At 47.2% G+C, this 16,743-nt stretch overlaps 1 protein-coding gene across 5 annotated transcripts in view; it reads left to right on the top strand.

Annotated features, from left to right (window-relative positions):
* Nucleotides 1–16,743, top strand: part of FRMD5 (FERM domain containing 5) — a 356,243-nt gene that overhangs the window by 315,553 nt on the left and 23,947 nt on the right. For all 5 annotated transcript variants that reach the window (XM_073211731.1, XM_073211730.1, XM_073211729.1 and 2 more), the window contains exons 2-6: nucleotides 346–450; nucleotides 4,862–4,904; nucleotides 5,132–5,210; nucleotides 12,742–12,839; nucleotides 14,984–15,107. In XM_073211731.1, coding sequence (XP_073067832.1) covers nucleotides 346–450; nucleotides 4,862–4,904; nucleotides 5,132–5,210; nucleotides 12,742–12,839; nucleotides 14,984–15,107 — 449 coding nt within the window. The remainder of the gene's footprint in view (nucleotides 1–345; nucleotides 451–4,861; nucleotides 4,905–5,131; nucleotides 5,211–12,741; nucleotides 12,840–14,983; nucleotides 15,108–16,743) is intronic.

The raw sequence follows: 16,743 nt of genomic DNA, 5'->3' as shown, positions 1-16,743 counted from the left end.
CACGACAAACCTTAGAGGCAGAGGCAGAGCCAGCTGGACTCAGCAGATTCCACACTGACATCCCTTCTCCCACTAGTTTAGGAAAACTGTGCATTAGAGCTCAAAACTGGGTTTGCCCTACCCTGCTCTGTCCTGGCTGACATCTTTGTGGAGGGAAGGGTCTTGGGCTCTCTCTTAAAGACCTGGAATCCCAGACACTGCCTAATACATCACAATGTGGAGGACGCAGTTATAGACATGTGCCCCTTTTGTATCCTCATGCAACTTATAAATGATTTTTAATGACTGTCAAAGTCACACTGAGGAAGCCCTCTCATTTCTCAATGGAGCTTGCTTTCTTTGCAGAGAGATGCCAAAGGCCAGTACCTGTTTGACCTTCTTTGCCACCACCTGAACCTACTTGAAAAAGATTATTTTGGGATCCGCTTTGTGGATCCAGATAAGCAGCGGGTAAGTCAATATTCAAAATACAAATGGAGGAGAGAGTTGGTCCAGAAACCCGAGGCCTTGAACTGTCACTGATGCTCAGAGTTTAGCCTCAGGAGTCAGGCACCAACTGGACCTACATTTGGGAATTGTCTCTTCAAGTCATGGTGTTAGATCTGGAAGACACCTAAGCAGAGCTCACCTAGTGTGGCCCATGATTTCACAGATGCTGAAATGGTAGCTCAGAGAGCCAAAGTGATTTGCCCAAAGTTGCCCATTGCAGGTGGAGCAACTGGGTAGTTTTATGGTCTAGAACCCAAGGACACAGACTGAGCTTCTCCTGCCCACTTTCTAGTAAACGGGCCAAGCCACATTGTTCTGGCCAAAGGGCCTCACCTGAAGTGCCCCGCCTGCCCAGCCTGGGCAGGACAGAGGGAGATCTAAACTGACAAGGCCTTTCAGCACCTTGCGAATCCTGCAGTTCTTGTTCTGTTCTACACAGCACGGCTGGCTCCACAGACACAGGATTTTGGCAAGGACTGTAATACTGCAGACAGGCACACAAACAAGCCCCTTATCCCCAGGCATCCCTGCCTCCCTCTCCAGCTTCACTCCCCTGACCTGTCTTCTCCTTACGGTTGCCCAGCCAACCAATGTGCTCTCCAGACAAATCATCCTTCTCTTTTCAGAGCCCTTCCCTATTACATTTCCCCCTGCCTGGCACGTTTCCTCCCCTTTCCGTTCTTCTTCACACTCCACACTTCTCTTCTTGCTGACTCCTCCTACGCAAGGTTTCAACTTAGACTTACATCTTCCAGGAAGTCTTCCCAGAAGTATTCCCCAACCCCTACTATGAGTGAGGAGCCCCTCCTGTGTGGCCCACGCGCCCTGTGCTGCCCCTCTCCTGGCACTTATTATACCACTCTGTGGTTGACTGTTTGATTGGCTGTGCTCCCTGCAAAAATAAGTTCTAAGAGCTCATGGACTTTATCTAATTTATCACTATATCCCGTGGAACTCACACAGTGCCTAGAATGTAGTGGATGTTCAGAAAACACTTGCTGAAGGCATGCTAGGTGGGGAGTCAGTGGTGTACAGTGCCTTATTTCTTCCCTCCACTTGCCCAGCTGCCCTGCTCACAGACATCTGCACTTTCTGCAACTTCCCCTCATCAGCCCTTTGTGCCCTATGGGGATGGCCACCCAAGGATGTGGAGAAGTATGCAGAAGCATCCAGGCTTCACTGTCTCCCAGCACTACACCCCTGCCCCACCTTGTCTGCCTCTTCCAAATGCATTACCACCACTGCCCGCCTTTCATGGGTCTACTGATTTTCTTCATAGCCTTGAACACAGGGCCCATCTCTGTCATGGAGGCCTTGGGGTCCCAGAAGGCGCGGCCCCCAGCAGTGCCCAGGGCCACAGATAACAGATGGATACAACTCTCACCACGCCAGAGTCAAGTGCTATTTTGTTCTTGGTTGCTCTGCACCTCTGTGTCTCCAGACCCCATATAATGTTTTGGGATTCACACAGGAGCTTTAGGAAGAGCTCAAAAGGCCAGATCCCTTTCCTTTGACTAGCCCTGACCCCCGTCACTGACATATTTCATCCCTCCTGGCTCAGCAGAATTCTGAGCATTGTCAGTGTTTAGGAAGTAGTGTTGATATCAGTCCCCACACTATAATGACTCCACAGTCTTGACATAAATACTGTCCTTGGCTCGGGACCATAGTACAAAAAAAGTGCCATGACACCAGGAAGCTACGTGTCCTCACATGCTATAGGTGTCCATTCACTAGGTAATAATGGGCTATTTTGACAAAGGGGTTCTGTAGTTGTTGTTTATTTATTTATTTGGTCTGAGCTGTTTCTCCTTAAGAAGACAGACCAGGTTCCCCAAGGCCTCTTCATATCCCAAAAAGAGTGGCATATGAAGAATGGTCAAAATGCATCCTGTTCATTATTTGTTAGTTAGGTCAGAATGTGCTTAAGGAGAATAAGAGAGTTTGTGGCAGGGATAAAGATTAAGAGCAGAAGGACATAGAGAAAAGTAAGGAAATGGGACAAAGGAGAAACAAATGTTTATGGTGGGGCTACTGTGTACCAGGCTGTGCACTGAGCACAGACCTCGATCTTTCTGCAGGTATGTATCGAACACAGAGTTGTATTAGGCACCAAGCTGAGAGCCTCACATATGTTATTTAATCCTTACCACAAATGAGATGAGTACTCGCGTCATAGTATCCATTCTGCAGATGAGTAAAGTCTCCTGCTAAGTGGCTTGCCCAATGCAAATGGCGAGGTCTGTCTCCAGCTCTGACCTGGCTGGTTCCATGCTGAATCATGCCTGAGAGGCTCTGAAGCTCTGTGACCCTATGCCTTTATGGAGAGGTTAAGGAGAGAGGCTTGAGAGGCTTGGAGAGCACGGGGAAACAGACCTGTAAAGAACTGTCATCCTTGATCGGATGATTCATGATAGAGACTGAGGAGATAAGCTCCTGGCTCCCCCGCTCTGTGAAGCCCTAAAATAAACCTCCTCTGTGGGCACCAGGCAGTCGGAGCACAGCGCTCACATCCATCCCATCACCACCTGTTCATCAGGGGCCTCCACTGGGTCTGCAAGGTCAGTTTATCAGTTTGCTAGTGTTCTGGGACCCAGATTTAGGCAGAGATCTGCAAAAGGTAACTGGGGCCATCAGCATGTTCTTGGGATCCTGTCAAGATTTCTCTACCAGTCCCTTAAAATCTCCTGGACAAGTGACCCTTTCCACTCCCTTCACACCACCCCCCAGCCCCCTCCAGCCTCACTCCGGCACAAACCAAGGTCCTCTCTGGCGACTGCCAAGGGGGACAGCCTTTTTGTCACTCTGTTCCATCTGCCTTCTGCCGATGACAGATCTCACCGTCGTTCCTCATAGTTTCTGTCTTCCTTTGTTTACTTATTTCAGTCTGTCAGGTGAATGCCTAGGGGTGTTCTGTTTTCTGAGTCCTGGACACTTGGTGTGCTCTCCTCGCTATACACAGTTCCGATGTGCTTGGAACAGACAGCCCCTCTGCCTTCACAGGCACTGCCTGGGCACCCCAAGTTGCTCCCATGCAGTTTCATATCTTGCCTTTGCTGCCCTGTGAAGCCAAGTGGCAGTGGGCTGTGTAACGTGAGAAGGACCTCTTAACCACATTGAGTGGCAATAATGAGTTGCCAGCCTCGTGGGAGCTCAGATCAGAGGAAGCAAGAGAGCAGAATGTCAGCCCAGATTATCCATGTGGAGCTGACGGATGAACTGGCTCTTAGTGGGTCCATTAGCTGCATGACCCACAGTCCGGCCCAGAAGGTGAGAGCTGGGAATCAGGGAGGTCAGGATGCTGTCTGCATGGCCCTGGCTGCTTTCCTGCCAGAGGGAGGACTCTGCCAAGATGTTTCGCTAAATGGAAGTAGCCAGAGAAAAGGGAGGTATGAACTGGCTTCCTTTTGCACATTCAACAGCTAGGTATTGAACCCTGTGCCAGGTGCTGGTGGTACAGTGGTAAATAAAGAGTTTCTGCCCTCACAGAGCTATGGCTAATGTTTTTAAGTTACTAATTAATAATCAAATCCTAAATAACAGTAGTTCTAACTCTGTAAATTGCACGATTCCTGATAAGCATAAAAGCCACAAACATCAGCATTTTTAAAGCATTCGTGTCAGCTGGGAAATAAATGTAGACTGGTCTTATTGCTTCCTTCCCCAAATGTTAGAACCATGGAAATACATTTTTTTGTAACAACATCCCACCTCTGTGAAAATCCAAGGTAAACAAGACACTATCCCACACACTGGTTATGGTTAGTTATCTTATGAGACTGAGACTTTAAACATCCCAGGATGCCAGGAATCCTGAGCATGTATTCCCTGACACAAGGACTGGCAAAATGTTACCCCAACAAAGATGCAATAGACACCAGCCATTCGAGCATTCTCATCATGCATGAAATCCCACCTGTCAGTACTTTGTAGAGCTGCTACCAGCAGCCTCTGTCCTCACCCTATCCCCCCAGAAACTTGGCACATAACATGAACACACACAACCCATTTCCCTGCTGGAGCCCCGAGCCGGGTGCGCTCTGTCCCCTTCACACATATGTGCATTCCCTGTGTTTGCTGGAACACCACACGTGGCGCAGAACTTCAGCACCCTGCTTTAGAAGGTGGCATTGTCAGGGAAGCCCAGAAATGGCATGTGAAACTGGAGCTCTTCCCCTTCACAGCTGGTTCCACGGAAGCTTATTTCAGAAAAGCATATCCCTCTTAACCCTCCAGGTCCTCTTTGCTATCACAAGCTTACAGCCTGCTTTCAACCTGGGCTACAGTATGTCCAGTTATTTAAATAGGACAAAGCAAACTGTATTTGACACCGTTTCTCATAGGCCCTCCTGCTCTGTGCTTTCTGTTTCAGCACTGGTTGGAGTTTACAAAGTCTGTGGTGAAGCAATTGAGATGTAAGTATTCTTCTCAAAAAGGCGGAAGCCTCACCCTTGGGAAGGGCAGGATGAAACCTCCCATTTGTGGGAAGTCTTGGTAATTTTTCACTGTGCTGAGCATAAGTTGGCCCTAAACACATGAAGATTTTCTTCTGATGGTTTGGAGGCCTATGCAGCCGGGGGAGGGCAGCCCAGACGCCTCCCAGGGAAGGTCTTTCCTGAGGGACACCCCTTTCTCTCTGCAGCCCAGCCCCCATTCACCATGTGTTTCCGTGTGAAGTTTTACCCTGCAGACCCTGCTGCCCTGAAAGAAGAAATCACCAGGTAAGGCTGAACACACTCCCCCGGCCACTGAGACCTGTTGGAGAGGTGGGAAAGAGGGGACACAACCTCTTGAATCCTCTCTTTTGGAAGCTTCTAACTCTTACAGGCAGGGATTCTTCCTGAATATATACCCTCAACTCTGTATTTCATTTCACGTGCCTCCTTTGTTCACCTCAGAGGATCTGGAACAGAGTGAGCCTCTTTCCTTCAGCATGTGTGAATACTCATCTTTAACTGGTCGTTGGCAAAGGCATCTGGAGTAACTAATTAATCAAAACATTTTTTCTTTACCAATGATGTGGCCGCCATGAGTATTTTTGGAGAGGGCCATGTTGCTGCTCATTTTGGGGATTGAAATAGACTCCTGTGGGAAATGTACTTGGGAGATGCTAAAGCATGACACTGACAAACAAGCTAGGAAATACTGAAGATTTTAAATCCACATGAGTAAACGTCAGTGTGCTGATGGATCAGGTCCGTGACAAACTCTTCATTGTGGGGATCATGTTCTGCAAGGGGCAGACAGCTGCATGGAATGAATCCTGTCTCATCCAGCACCACCTGAGGATGAGTAGGAACTTCTGTTCCCATACCATCCGTCAAGAGGGTCAATGACAAGAGCTTCAAAGCTTCCCCAGGGCTTTTTATATCTGAGCCAAATTCACTGGGAAAGTCTTGCCTCAGAGATTCAGGAACTCTGTAGCAGGGATCCCTAACTGTCATATGAGAAAGATCCCATTTTGACATTAGCAAAACCTTGATGTTACCTTGTAGAGCTTGTGTTCTAGGAGAAGAGATGGTGGCAGGGAATCCTAGAGCTGAGGAAGGAAACTAGCTTTATGTCAGGTAAAAGGAGCAAAAGTTTCTCTGAGAAGGAAAACGAGGAATAGGGAGAGAAGAGGGCAAGAATCAGGAATCCATAGTTCAAAGGAAGCAAGTGGGGCAGGGAGGGAAAGTGGCTTCTTCCCATGGGCCCCAGTGGAGGTTGAAGGGAATATCAGGATGGAGGCAGAGGATCAGAACGGTGGTTCCTCTGGGCGCCCGGGGCAGTGCACACCCACCGACTTTGAAGCACTGAGGACAGCGAAATGGTCGTTAGAACCAAACCTCATGTTTTTTACTGGACAAAGAAACTGCAGGCTCTGCTCATCCACATGGAAGCAGATATGGCTCCAGCTTTACTTCTGAAAACCAAGTTCACCCATACTGATGAGCAATCCTGTAGCTTTAGGCAGGAAGGTGGGGGTAGAACCACAATGTTTAACAACTTAAACAGAGAGGAGTTTTGGCCTGCCCTGCCCATGACCTCCAGAGTATTTGCCTCAGCTCTGAGCCTGCCTGTCCCTCTGGAAAGGTCAAACCCAGAAGTCCATGCGCTCACCCACACATTAGGGCAAATTTAACATATGCTAAATTGTTGAGAGCCTAGCACCTTGCCTCCTAAGATCACACACCAGATCACCTGGTCTCCACCTCACTGCACCAAGGATGGGGATGAGAGGGATTAGTCTGACAATTCAACTCAGTGAGCTGCCAGGGAGAGCCCAACAGACACTTCTGTGGCTTTCTGACTTGACTTAAGGACAAGAATATATGGTTATCTTGGCCCTTAGGAGGAACTCTTAATGATACAATTTTCTAAATCAAACATCACCATGTAATACTAATACACAAACCCTCCTACCCAAGAAGCAACACAGGCCTGGGAGCTCAGAGATCCTATTTCTGTCACTTCTTGGCTGGGTAGTTTTGGACATAAGATATTTAACCTCTCTGACCTTCAGATACCTTATTAATAAAATGAATATAGTAATAGCTACCTTGTAGAGTTGTTGGAGTAACCACTACACCAGGGTCTAGTACTTCTTAATACGCCCTGCAGTGAGCCTGGCATGGAGCAAAGGTTCCCTCTCTGTTTACTGCCGGATTGATCACATGGTCCACAGACCCCAAGCCCTCTACGTGGGGCACAAGTACAGTTTAGCTCTGACTTTTGTCCTTTGTTAAGTAGAAAGGCACTTCTTTTCGATAACCCCACTCCTCCTCTGTCCTTTTTGCCTACCAGATAGAGTCCCAGCACTTAAGCAGCTCACTTTTGAGGACCTGGATAGAAAGCCATCCCAGCTAATCATGCAAGTCTTGGTCAGCAGAGTGTGAGGGCCATGACCAGGCCTCTCTCCGAGGCAGCACACTTGAGACCCTGACGAGTATGTGAGCTCCTCCCGTTTCTGTGCACTTATGCTTACTGCCCCGACTCCCTTCCCCATGCTCTCACCTCACCAGCCTTCCTTCCCTAGCATGCATTTTCCAAGTGTTGTCAGGAGTGTGACCCACAGGGTGCCTGGGCCTGATTGGGAGTTTTATGCCTCCCCTGCCCTGACACACTCTGTGGAGGCCTTGGCGTTGCTGCCTCTTTCTCCTCCATATCCCTGCTGACCTTAAGAGTGGGTACCTGCCCCAGCCTCACTCAGCACCCCTAATTCATTCCTGGTTTAGAGCCCTCCATACAACCTTCCTGCCAAAGTAATTTAGCTGTCAGTGTGTTTTTTCCTAGCAATATTGGTCCTAAGTTTCACTGCCATCTCAGCTATTCCCATAAAGCCAGGCTGAGATGAAGGGGGATGAAGTAGGGAGTAAAGAACTGTGCTTCAATTTATCTCTTGGACTCTTCCCAGATGATAAATTTAGTTGCCAAATCCCAATTAATCTCTTTTGTCATTTTTTAAAGTAATAAATAGATTTTCTTGTCTGAGCTAGAGACAAGGCAGAGAAAATAGGGATTAGGCACCAAATTTAGCTCTAACAGGGACCGCAGGTGTACGAAGTCTTTGGAAAGATCAAGTAGTAGAAGGAAATTGAGTGCAAATGGGGCCCTATCTTTCAAAGAAGCAAACTGCCTGAAATATGTTTGAGCAGGGGCTCAAAAAAAAATGTTAATAAAATGAACAAATATGTGAATGAATGAATGGAGTCTTTAGGTCCTTTATTCCTTCAATGAATATCACTTGAGCCTAGGTTAGGTCAAGATGGTTTGGCAAACTTTTTCTACAAAAGGCCAGATAGTAAGTTTTTTAGGCTTTGTGAGCCATATGGTCCCTGTCGCAACTTTGTAGTTCTGCCTTTGTAGCACAAAAGCAGCAATAGATGAAACATAAATGAATAAGCCGGCTGTATTCCAATCAAATTTTATCTCATTGGAAACTCTGGTGGCAGGTCGCAGTTTGCCAGTCCTGGGCTAAGGAATCAGAAAGACCTAGGTTCAAATCCTAGGTTATTCTTTAACTTGCTATGCAACACAGCAAGCAACAATCTATCAGTTTCTTCATCTGCGAGGCAGGAATAAAAACAGTAGTCGCCCCATAGAGTTGTGAGGACTAAATGAGAGTGTACCTGTTAAACAGCATGGTGTGTGGCACTCAGCAAGTCATTACTATTTGTCATTATTTTGTCATCTGTCTCTCTGCACTAGAATGCAAGCTCCATATGGATAGGGACTCTGTTTTGTCCCATGGTGTATTCCCACCACCTGTGGCAGTGGCTGGCACATGTAAGTGCTCAGAACTGGATAAGATGGGTGGGTGGATGAGAGATGGTGATTAAGTGAGCTACACATGTAGGCTTTCTGGAAGAATATTAAAAGTAAATAAAACAGTCTCTCACTCCAAGGAGTCTGCAGTCTAGTATGGGAGAGAAAGACATACTAAACATGATTGTAGTTAGGAAAAGGGATGGTAAAAAATAGAGGAAGCCAGGATCAAAGAATCTGATGAAGGGAAGGCAGAGCCAACAGATCTTTTGGAAGAACCTCTTCAGGAGCTGCCAGTGATTTCCAGAGTTCAGAATCTTCAATTCTGGGAATATCTGTGGATTTATCCCCACCATCTGATATCAGAAAGCATGATGCCAAGCCATCATGTTACAGAAAAACTTGGAGAGAAGTATATGTTACAGAAAAACTAGGTTTTCCATGGCTGTCTTTTAGGCTGTCACTCATTCTGCCTTTCGATGGTCCTGATTGATCCCTCCGTCCATTTAGGACAACACTGGCATGCAAACAGAAATGGAGCCTCTTTGAAACCATAAGGAGATCAGCAAAACTTACCCAAGAAGTGTCCTAAGGAGCAAGCTTGTTGTCTTCAGTCTGGTCTGAAGCTGATTTCATGTGTGGTTCCAGTGTGTATTCCTCTTTGATGACAGAGTTCCCCTGGATTCAGTTAGGACCCCTCTCTCTTTAACCTAGTAACTAAGTGAGTCACCCTGGGGGTAGAAAAAGAATCAGGCCAATCAAGAGGCCTTCCTTGATTTGATCACTGGGTCTCCTCAGACGAGTCACTCTACATCACTTTACTTCTGGTTCCTCATCTATAAAATGAGAGAATTAGGCTCTGTAACTCCTATTCTGGGATTCTGAGACTGAGTAACTCAGCCAGCCTGTTCCTCAGGAGGGGCTGGCTGGACGACCCCAGCAGGGTGTTCCACTCCCTGGTAGCACGGTGGCCCTGGTGGCAATGCCTCAGGGAACAAGATCGTCCTCTCCAGGCCTGTGTGTGACAGGGGCAAACCTTCCAGGGAAGAACAGAATATGTCTAAGGATGCTCTGAGTCACATAGGGTACATTTACCAACCACCACCACCAAGTCTTGTCCTTAAATGAACAAAACACAAACTTGATGGAAGTCACTGTCACAGAAAGGGAAGGAGAGACTCCCAAGTGCAACTCTCTCCCTTGAAGCTGTCAGTTGATTCTTTCATGAGGTCATCTCTTACCATCTGAAGACTGGTTTGTTTCTTTAGGATGCTGACCCGCCCCTCCTTCCCTCTTCCTCTCCAGCCACCAAGCCATTGCCTGACAGTTTCTATGTCCTTACCCTGGATCTCCCTGTAGCTATCCTGCCTCCAGAAGTCTGAGGGAACCCTGCCCGGCAGTGGGAAGCTTTGTTCCCATTCCAGCTCACCTGAGGCCCCTGTCGTGTCCCCAGCCTTGTAAAGACAGTGGTTCTCAGTGTGGGGTGGAGCATGCCCCATGGGAGGGGGGAGCAGATCAGAAGCTGTGGAGGCTTCTTCGGATCCAGGAGCACACGTGCACACAGATTCTGGAGTGCTTCTGGGGGGTGTTCTCACCACCACACGGAGAATCACTGCCCAGAGCCTTGCTGTCTCTTTCAAGCATCTCCTCCAGTCCAGATTGCACTGCCCTGGAATTTTGGACACGGGCAAGCAGAGAGCTGTGGGATCAGTGAGTAGGGGGGTGACAGGTTTGCCTCCGTGGCCTGCCCAAGCTTGTGGCAGGCAGGAGTTGGGGCAGGGAGAGGTGCGCTCCCTCACCCCTTCTCCCTTTCCCCTGCCTCCTCCCCCTCGTCCCCTTTCCTTCCCTCCCACACACACACCCTGTGGCATCTCACTGTGGGAAGCAGAGGGAAAACAAGCTTGAAAGATCCATGCCAAGAGCTGAAGGAAAAGACACAATGTCTTTTCCTTCAGCTCTTGGCAAACACTGGGGCACAGCGGGGCTGGTAGTGATGGTCGGGGTGAGGAGGGGAGGTATTACTAATATCCAGACTCCAATATTCCCCTTCCTTTTGGTTTGAGGAGGGCAGTCCATCCTGGTGTGGTTAGAAGGAGGCTTTCAAATTTTCTTAGAACAGTGCTTCTTAAACTTTAATCTAGGTACAAATCACCTGGGAATCTTGTTAAACTGACTCCATAGATAGGTCTAGGATAGGTCTTCTCCATTTCCAACAAGCTTCCCGATGATGCCAATTCCCCTAATATGTGAGCCACACTTTGAGTAGCAAGGCTTTAGGAGAGTTTCGCGCCTTCATCTGTGTTTGTTGATCACTTCGATCACCACGCCCCAGCTGTCCCTAGCCTGCAGGTGCTGCTCCCCACCCCAGAAGTCGCACTACCAATGGTCCTCTTTCTTCTGGTCAAGTGGACATGGAATCCTCCGCCTTATTCTTCAGCCTGAAAACAGCAATGTAAATGAAACCTCTAGTTGTCCAGGGAGGGTCCAATTTCTTTTTTGGTTCAGCCTAATGAAGTTTAAGGCAATTTTACTACATTTCCATTACTGCCGTAGGAATGCTGTAGTTATCTATGGCTGTCTACCAAAGTGCCACAAAGCTTAGCTTAAAATAACGAGCATTTATTATCTCTCAGTTTCTGTAGGCCAGGAATTCAGGAGCAGCTGAGCTGGGTGGTTCTGGCTCCAGGCCTCACATGGGCTGCAGTTATCCGAAGGCTGGCTCGGTGGGGTCACTCCCAAGGTGGTCCACTCACATGGCTGTTGGTGGAAAGCTTCAGTTCCTTGCTAATTGTTAGGAAAAGGCCTCAGCTCCTCATCACATGGACCTTTCTTTGGGGCAGCTTAAGCGTCCTCAAACAGAGGGAGTGATCCAAGAGAGTAAGAACAGGAGGAAGGCGCAGTGCTTTTATGACCTCATCTCAGATATCAGGCACTGTCACCTCTACTTTACTCTGTTTGTTAGAAGCGAGTCAGTAAGTCCAATCCACCTGCAAAGGGAGGGAGTTAAGCTCCACTTCTGGAAATGAGTATCAAAGAATTTGTGGACATATTTTTAAACTGCCACTGATGCCTCCTGCCCAGGAGCCACTGTGGTAGGTGACTCATGTAGAGTTTGATACCACTGGCTTTTGTTCTCCCGGGGCACCTGCAAGGTGATGAACACCAAGGGCCCCCTCCTTGTAAAGACATTCCACATGGAAAGTCAGCAGTTCCGCTCCACTGCAGTAGGATCTACGCAGCTACTTGTGAAACTATGAAGTGGTTATAGTGCAAACAGGCCAGCCTCAGGCCTACCAGTCCTGAATTTGAATCCTGGCTCTGCCACTTAACCAGTCGTGTACCCATAAGAAAATCACTTAAGCCTCAGTTTATCTTAAATAACAGGGAGACAAGAGTACCTGTCTCAAACAAAGTGTTCTGTGAGAATTAGATAAGACATTGCGTGTAAAGTGCGTAACATGGCCATAACATGTAAAGTATAAAGTGGCAGGTAGAAAGTGCTCAATACAAGTCAGCCGCTATTTGCTGTTCTCAACATGCTGCTCCCACCTACAGGAGAGCTTTGTCTGTGTGAAGAAATGCTGGCCACAGGGTTCTGTGCTTTCTGAAGAGGGACCTTATTTAAATTCTGAGAGGTCTGTCTGGCGGACCTCTGCCAGCAATGGCTGTCCCCCTGGTGCACTGAGGCAAAACTCTCAGGGCTGGTGCCTTCCAAAGCCCAGCGCTGGGGGGGCAATGCTTTTAGCAGGAAGTGCCATTTCTGTTTTGATCTACAGAAAATAAAATGATATGTTGTTTTGAATTGAACCTCAAATCATTTCAGGGCAAAGTTCTTCAAACATTCTTCAGGGAACTGGAAAATAATTTGTTCTGTGGTATATTTTCAAGATTTTTTTTAATGTAGTAGAAGTGTCCTGACAAAGATTTTGATAGGCTGATATTACATATTTATAACTTTAAAGCAATCAAAGAAATCCCTTACAGTTGACTCTGTTTTCTCCCCAGGTACTTAGTCTTCCTGCAGATCAAAAGGGATCTCTACCGTGGCCGCCTCCTCTGTAAGACATCAGATGCTGCCTCGTTAGCAGCTTATATCCTTCAAGGTAATGACTTTTGACAGGATAAATTTGCTTTTCATGCTAAGTACTGATTACATTATTTCAGTTACCACAGATGACTACTTATTGGATATAAACAGTATCTAACTGGAAGCAAAGTGTAAGCAGATATGGCCTGGACTCCCCAGACCCAGAAAGCTCTGAGCACTCAACCCTCAAGGGCATCTGAGGTCTTTCTGCAGCCCCATCAAGTCATTCTGAATCCTTCCCTGTACCCTTGGTTGATAAAGTTACTGAGACTGTGGAGAGTAATCTGAATCATATTTTTCCTGTCTTTTCTTGCAAATCCCAAAGATGTGAAGCATCTTGGAATTCCAGTATCTATTTCAGAGACCTTTTTATTCAGAGTGTTCAAAACTGAAAATGTTTTCACGTAACAAACACATTTTCTAACAAACTAATAAGGTAGAGTCGAATCTGTACCCAGTTGATGCCTAGACTGCCTGTTTGTTTTGCAAATCAGTGGGAAAGATCTGCACTCTTCATATATGGTCTCTTCTCCTTTCATTAAATGCAGGGAACACCCCAGTGCCACTTCCTAGACTTTTCAGTCCGTAGGCCTGAAACTGTCACTGGATTGTTTTGGACCATAGCACTAAAATCACGAAGTTTCCATCAAAGAATATGAACTCTTAATTGGAAGTCTGTGAACTCCAGGAAGTTACTTTGTGAAGAGAACCTGGAAAATGCTTGCCAATAAGAAATTAGTTCTTCTGGCAAGAGGAATGTCATAGCTGCATAAGAATGTAAAAGTCAGCCCACTGCAACTTTGACTTCTAAGACTCTTGTTTTACAGAAATCACCTAGGCAGGAGGTCTAGAAGGTGCTTGAGGAGTCTAAGGGACCCAGAGATGCCTCTTTCACTTTTAAAGGAAAACCTGGTCCAGTCTAAGTGACATGTTAAACTCTAGTCTTTCCTTCAGTTTTATCTGGAAAACTAGATTGAATTCTTTTTTTTTTTTCCTTTAAAAATGTAATTCATGTCCAACATTGATGTTTTCTGCTTGGAGCTTTCTAAATAAAATCATCATAAATGACTCCTTGGCTCAAGGTCACTCTGGACAGGAAAGCCTTTAGTCTCTTGCTAAACGATAGAAATTCCCAAGTAATTTGGAAGACAGATTAAGTAGGTCTGTGCCACAAGTACAATATTCAACTGTGAGAGGAGGACACATCTTCCTCTTGATATTTACTCCTCCCTCAAGACTGCTCATCTTCACTAGCTGTGCTTCTCACTAGGAAAGGACGAAGGACAGCCATAAAGCAGCTGAAACTTCTTAACATACCTGTGCTGGTTCCCTGCGGAGAGCCTCACGTGGAGGCTAGGTTCTGACCTGGGAACACACTGCGGAGGGCCCCGTGGGCCCCACCCCCACAAGGCCCCCAGCAAAGTTCTCTGATCTGAGATATCAGCAGCTTTAGGGACAGACTCTCTGAATGGCCGGAGAAAGCCCCCCATCTCTCAGCCCCCCAGGGAACTGGAAGTCAGCCTTAGGACCTGGTGCTCCTGAACTCAAAGGCACTTTCCAGTTACAGCCAGTTTTCCTGCTCTGCAGTCCTCTCCAAGGTTCTTGCACCTGGTCAGCCCTCAGTGAATATTTATCCAAATTTATTCATTTGATTTGATTTGTACTAAGTTGAATTGTGAGTTTGGGTCATAGCAAATTCATCACTGTGCTGTGTCCCTGCTAAAATCCTGCAGACAAGATTTGGACTTCTGTTCTGGCTCAGGCCTAGGTCTTGCTGCTCAAGCTCACCGTTTCCTGTGCTGCCACAAAGAGCACAGCTCCCAGCCCCTCTTCTAAAATCTGAGTGGATGAGGACCATGGTGCAGGCTTCTGCTCTTTTATTGCAAATTTACTTGTAGTGACCTTGGAACACACGGTCAGCTCCACTGTCTCTCTGCTTAGATTTGATATCAACCCAGTGTGCACACCTGGGAAAACAAAGGTGGGCGTGCTCCTGAGGGGCCTGCCCTCTGCATGACCCACAGCCATGCTCGAGATCCACTGTTCTTTGTAAATCTGGTGTGTGCTTTGGCTTTTGCTCTGTGCATTAATCTCTTGTTGCTTTGCCAGTGATGATTCACCTACCTCCACAACTGTTTTTCTCCATTTTCCTTTTGCAAGCGGAAATTGGGGATTATGACCCAGGGAAACACCCTGAAGGCTACAGTTCCAAGTTCCAGTTTTTTCCAAAACATTCAGAGAAGCTGGAAAGGAAAATTGCTGAGATTCACAAGACAGAACTCAGGTACGTGACAGTTAGGGCCCAGGACATGGCTCCCCGACAGCCTGAGCACACAGGCTCTGCCCTATGTCCTCTGCTCCCAAAATCCCACATTTTCTAACTTTGGGATAAACCATTTTCAGTGACCCACTGACAACACAACCCCAAGCCCTGTGGGTGTGGTATAGGCTGAGGCTTAAAGGCAAGAGAGTGGCCTCTGAAAGGTATTTGCTTCACCAAGATAAATGAAAAGACAGAGGGAAGAAGCATGAACTGGGGAAAAGGAAAAGAAAAATATAAAAGAACAGCAGAAAAGAAAAAAGATAAGAGAGGAGGGGTTAAGCGGAGATAGAAAAATGGGCAGCCTCTCCCCTCAGTCTGAGAGTGACCCATGGCTTCTGGGTCAGCAGATGGGACTCAGCGGCTGGCCTGGTTCATAAATACTGTGGGCACTCAAGAGTGCTTGGCTCAGGGACTACGTCTACAGCATTGCCTCACTCGGCCCCGCATCCCTGAACAGAGACAAGGAGGGGAAAAGCAGCTGGAAGCAAGAGGCTTTACCCTCCTAGGTTTCTCTTAGTTCGCCCAGAATATGCCAAATTCCTTAAGAGCCTTAATGCATTCTTTCACTGATACGAAATGGGATTTTCTACAAAGATTGATTTAAAAACAACAACAAAGTGTTTGGGTTCCATTTTGTGTGACATTGGAGCACAGATTTCCCAAACTGATATGAAGAAAAAAGTCATACACAATGCTGTAAAATAAAACATGCCATCATATTAATATATTACAGTTTTTTTGAATCCTTTAAAATATTTGTGGAACTACCTTTCTGGGAAAGCAAAATGCCCAAGGGTGGAAAAAACTATTTCTAATGATAATATTAAACTAGTTTCTACCCTGACCCCAACCTGCCAAACAACACAAAAGACAATGTTCACCTTCAAAGATTTTACCAACACATATATCCCCAAAGCTTCCTCAGCCCTGCAAACAGGCGTCCTGCTCTGTATGTGTGGCAGGACTGGCTCCCCACCCTCCCTGAGGAGAGGTGGAAGCCCAGCCTCTTCTGCCCCTCTCCCTGGGCAGTGCGCTGGGACTCCGGCAGCCCTCTCCACTAGGGAAATAGCAGCCCCTTGTGGAAAAGGTCAGAATAAACATGAACTTGAGTGAGGGCTCACGATTCCTTCAGAGAGATTGGTGATGTGCTAGGTCAGCCGGCTGGCACCGTCAGGAGGGTTTCTGGAGATGTCAGAACAGTGGGGACTGTGCTCCAGAAACCAAGTACAAGGCAGGGGATCCCCCAGGAAATGATTCCTGTTTTGAGGGCTCTGGAGGTTTGTGCCGACTCCAGGAGTGAATGGAGCCCATAGGGCCCTCCAGCCTCCTGACAATGAATGAGGAAGCTCCCTGGAAGGGGTAGGGTAGCAGTACTCAGCTGCCTCTGGTGCCCAGTCCTCTGCCTGCTGCACAAGCATTTCCCAAACACCTTCCCTTTATCCGGCTCACTGGAAGCCTGCAGTCAACATAACAATGCCTGCATATGCAGATTCAGCCTGATCTTCATAATGTAAAAATCTGTGTTTCCTTTCTCCAGCTCAGACATGAGTTCCTTGAGAGCCCAGACTGTGTGCTTTGCTTCTTGGTATATTTTACA

The sequence above is a fragment of the Manis javanica genome, chromosome 8, assembly GCF_040802235.1.
Source record: "Manis javanica isolate MJ-LG chromosome 8, MJ_LKY, whole genome shotgun sequence".
NCBI lineage: Eukaryota > Metazoa > Chordata > Mammalia > Pholidota > Manidae > Manis > Manis javanica.
Note: the sequence above shows the minus strand (reverse complement) of the source record. Positions and strands in the feature narration are given on the sequence as shown.